The following is a 3937-nucleotide window of genomic DNA, read 5'->3' on the forward strand; positions in this document are numbered from 1 at the left end:
GTCAGGGGAGTAACATTATTGTACAAAATGTTTACTCGGAACTCGCCTGTCGCGGGGAGTAATTTTCTCGTGTAATGGGGGAGTACTTTTTTCGTAACATTTTCGTACGAAATGTTTACTCCGGAGTAAATATCTCGTGCGAGTAATTTTCTTGTGTTACACCGGCATTTGCGCACTTTATCGGGAGGTCACATTTTATTTCGAAAGACTTGTAAAGTGAACAGACGGGCGCGTAGCCTTGTGGTTATAGAACGTCAGCATTTAGTGTCGAAGGTTCAGGGTTCGAATCCCGGCTGCGTCAGGTGGGTTAAGAGTGGAAATGTATCCGATCAGGGAAGACGACCTGCCTGGCACGACGAAGAACCCCCCAGGGGATCGCGCGGTGCAAGTAGGCAGCAACAGGCAAAGAAACGGCGCGTAGCCGTGGAGGAGCCCTCCAGCCCTGGAGAAGACGACAGCCAGGATGCCTGGTACGAGAACGCTGGGACGTCAGCCGCAAGAGACGCACGACCGGAAGGTATGGAAGAGGCATTACTGAATAGACTGAGGGTGCTAGAGGAGGCGTTAGGATGCCAGGCAGCGCGCCAAAAAGGCCAAGCGCTGGATTCTCTGGCCATCACTGTGCCACCTGAGGTAAAAGAAAAAATTTTGCTGGGGAAATTTGTGGAGATGCATGTGCTCCTGGCAAAATCCTTCCTTGACAGGCCAGAGGAAAAGGCTGTGATGTTTGTTCAGAACGAGCAAGGCAATCTGGTCCCTAGGCTAGAGAGAAAGAACAAAACGGAGCTGACCATCAACCAGTGGACCACAGCGTTCCATGTCCTGATGAGCGTGTATTTGCAGCAGCACCCCGATAGGCTGCAAGACATGCTGGCCTATGTGGAACTCATAAGGGGGGCTGCCCGGGACAACCCTGGGAATGCATGGCTGCTGTATGATCAGCAGTTCCGGTCCAGACTAGAGGCCGATCCTACTCGCCCATGGGGCATGATAGATAGCCAGCTGTGGCTGCAGTTATTCTGCAAACCAGTAGTGGCTGCCCCGGCAGGCAAGGTGAGCCCTGCTGTCGACCAAAAGGGGGGTGCTTATGCAGGGAAAGGCCAGCGAGGGGTGTGTCGGTTTTTTAATCGACCCAAAGGTTGTCAGCGAGACAACTGCGCCTATGCGCACAAGTGTACACAATGCAGCTCCAGTTCCCATGGCCAGAGCACCTGTGCAAAGACGGGTACACAAGATAAGGGGGAGACCAGTAGTGGGCGCCCCTTTCAGTCAACAACAGGACAGAAGGCTCAGTGAGGTGGTTCACATCCCTCCTGGCCTAGACTTAACAGGGCTAGCCAACACGCCCATCTGTATGTATAGCTTAGTTAAGTGGTTAGAACATTACCCGAATAGAGAAGATGCACAGCTCATAGAGGAAGGCTTTAGTCAGGGATTTAGGATACCATTTCAGGGGGAAAGAAAACAACAGTTACCAAAAAATCACGGATCTGCTCGTAGACAGCCACTATTAGTGTTACAGAAATTGTTAGAGGAGGTCAGGTTAGGAAGAGTGGCTGGGCCATTTTTGGATTGGCCCATTGATGACCTGATTGTCTCCCCGGTGGGGCTGGTAGAAAAATCAACACCAGGGGAATACAGGCTTATATTTGATCTTTCGTACCCGCATGGGCAGTCTGTTAATGACGGGATACCAGCGGAGTTATGCACTGTGCAATACACCAGTTTTGATGCGGTAACCACCATGGTTAAGAAACTTGGGCGGGGGTCCCATTTAGTGAAGGTTGATATCAAGTCTGCATTTAGGTTGCTTCCCATACACCCGGATGATTTCAGTCTGTTGGGCATGTCAGTGGACGGCTACTTGTTTGTGGATAAGTCTCTACCATTCGGCTGTGCCATCTCCTGTTCCTTGTTTGAAAAGTTCAGTACCTTTCTTGAGTGGTGTGTACAACAAGCCTCCATGTCCAGTGATGTGATTCATTATTTGGATGATTTTTGTGGGGGCGGTGTGTCAGAGGACAAGGCTAAAAGGATGTTAGACAGCCTGCTCGACACATTTAACGAGCTAGGCGTACCCGTAGCTCCTGAAAAAGTAGAAGGTCCTACTACATGTCTCAAGTTTCTCGGACTAGAAGTTGATACTGTTGCCCTGCAGGTGCGCATCCCAGAAGATAAGCTAAATGACCTCAAAGAGCTTGTCGCGAGCTTTTTGAACGGCAGGAAGAAGATCACTCTTCGTCAGTTACAGTCCTTGATTGGAAAGTTGAACTTTGCCTGTAGGGCAATCGTACCCGGGAGAGCTTTTTGCAGGAGACTGATTGATGCCACAAGAGGGGTCCAGAAGCCACATCACCACATACGGGTTACTGAGGACATGCGTCAGGATTTGCTAGTGTGGAGCTCCTTTTTGGAGATGCACAATGGGATCAGCATCATGCTGGAAGAAAGATGGGTTGACACCTCTCACCTTAACCTCTACACGGACGCGGCAGGAGGTGTAGGCTTTGGGGCTTTTTTCTGTGGGCATTGGGCATGTGGGGCCTGGCCAGTTGAGTGGCGTAGCAATGACCCAGACATAACGTTCAAGGAACTTTTTCCCATTGTCCTTGCAATTCACCTGTGGGGAAAAGAGCTGAGTAACCAGAAAGTATTATTTCATTGTGATAACATGGCAGTTGTTTGTATAATCAACCGCCAAACTACCCGCTCAAGGCCAACCATGGGACTTGTGAGAACGTTGGTCAGTGTTTGCCTTGAGCATAACATCCTATTCAGGGCAAAGCACATACCAGGCATCAGAAATGAAGTTGCTGATTCTCTTTCCCGGTTGCAGCTCAAGCGGTTCAGGGCCCTTGTTCCGGGTGCCGACACCCAACCGACAGAAGTCCCGCACGCCTTACTGTGACAACTACAGCAGAAGTGAAGCGGCTTGTTTCAGCGGCCTTTGCTCAAGCAACGCAGGCAGCATACAAGCAAGGGATTGAAAGCTTTGAGGCTTTTAGAGGGGAACATGGTTTGGGGCATGAGTGGCCTGTACCGTCACAGCAGGTTATTCATTTTGCTGCCCATCTCTCACTAACGGGAAGGGCCCATACAACGGCTCGCACCTATTTGGCTGGGATTGGTGCAAAACACAAGCTGAATGGATGGGATGACCCCACAGAGCATTTCCTGTTGAAGAAGTTATTGCAGGGCATGGCTAAGCTAGATAGACGACAGGATCAAAGGAAACCTATCACTTTTCAGAGACTCAAGGATTTAATTGGTGTCCTCCCGGGGGTGTGTGCTAATACTTTTTTAACAGGCACTGTTTACAGCAGCCTTTTGCTTTGCCTTTTTTGGTTTCTTTCGGGTCAGTGAAATAGTGGGCCAAGGGAACGCAGTAAAGGGAGGGCGAACTGGGATCAGTTATGCTGATGTGGTACTAGGAGAAGACCTGACCGTCCATATTGCGGGGTCGAAAACAGACCAAGCAAACAAGGGCGAAAAGGTTGTGATGCGTAGAGTCGAGAGGCATCCCCAAGTTTGCCCAGTGAGAGCGATGGAGGCTTACCTTAGGGTTAGACCATGTGGACCGGGCCCGCTGTGGAAGCACTTTGATGGGTCATCACTGACCCGATACCAATTTCAGGCGGTTCTAAAGAAAGGGGCTAGCGTTCTGGGTTGGAAAGTAAACAGGTTCACTTCCCACTCATTTCGTATTGGGGCAGCAACCACAGCTGCGGTCAATGGCACGCCCATGAGAGACATTATGGCTTTGGGAAGGTGGGGATCACAGGCAGTGACAAAGTATGTCAGGCCCGACTTGGAGTGATAGTATGGGTCTTGTGTAAATAGAATAGTGGTCAGGTTTTCACCGCCAAAAAAGTTTGTGTGTTTGTATGAGGCTGGTTCACACCGCTGCAGCGTTTGTTTTTACTTTGTGTTTTTCTTT

The 3937-nt window shown here is 50.1% G+C and overlaps 1 protein-coding gene across 1 annotated transcript; it reads left to right on the forward strand.

Moving 5' to 3' along the window:
• Positions 1-385: 385 nt before the first annotated feature.
• On the forward strand, positions 386-1691 carry LOC138969248 (uncharacterized). The gene has a single exon (XM_070341994.1). It carries the CDS (start codon positions 520-522, stop codon positions 1294-1296), a length of 777 nt encoding a protein of 258 aa, XP_070198095.1. The 5' UTR covers positions 386-519; the 3' UTR covers positions 1297-1691.
• The last annotated feature ends 2246 nt before the right edge of the window (positions 1692-3937 follow it).

The sequence above is a fragment of the Littorina saxatilis genome, linkage group LG6, assembly GCF_037325665.1.
Source record: "Littorina saxatilis isolate snail1 linkage group LG6, US_GU_Lsax_2.0, whole genome shotgun sequence".
In the NCBI taxonomy this organism is placed as follows: Eukaryota; Metazoa; Mollusca; class Gastropoda; order Littorinimorpha; family Littorinidae; genus Littorina; species Littorina saxatilis.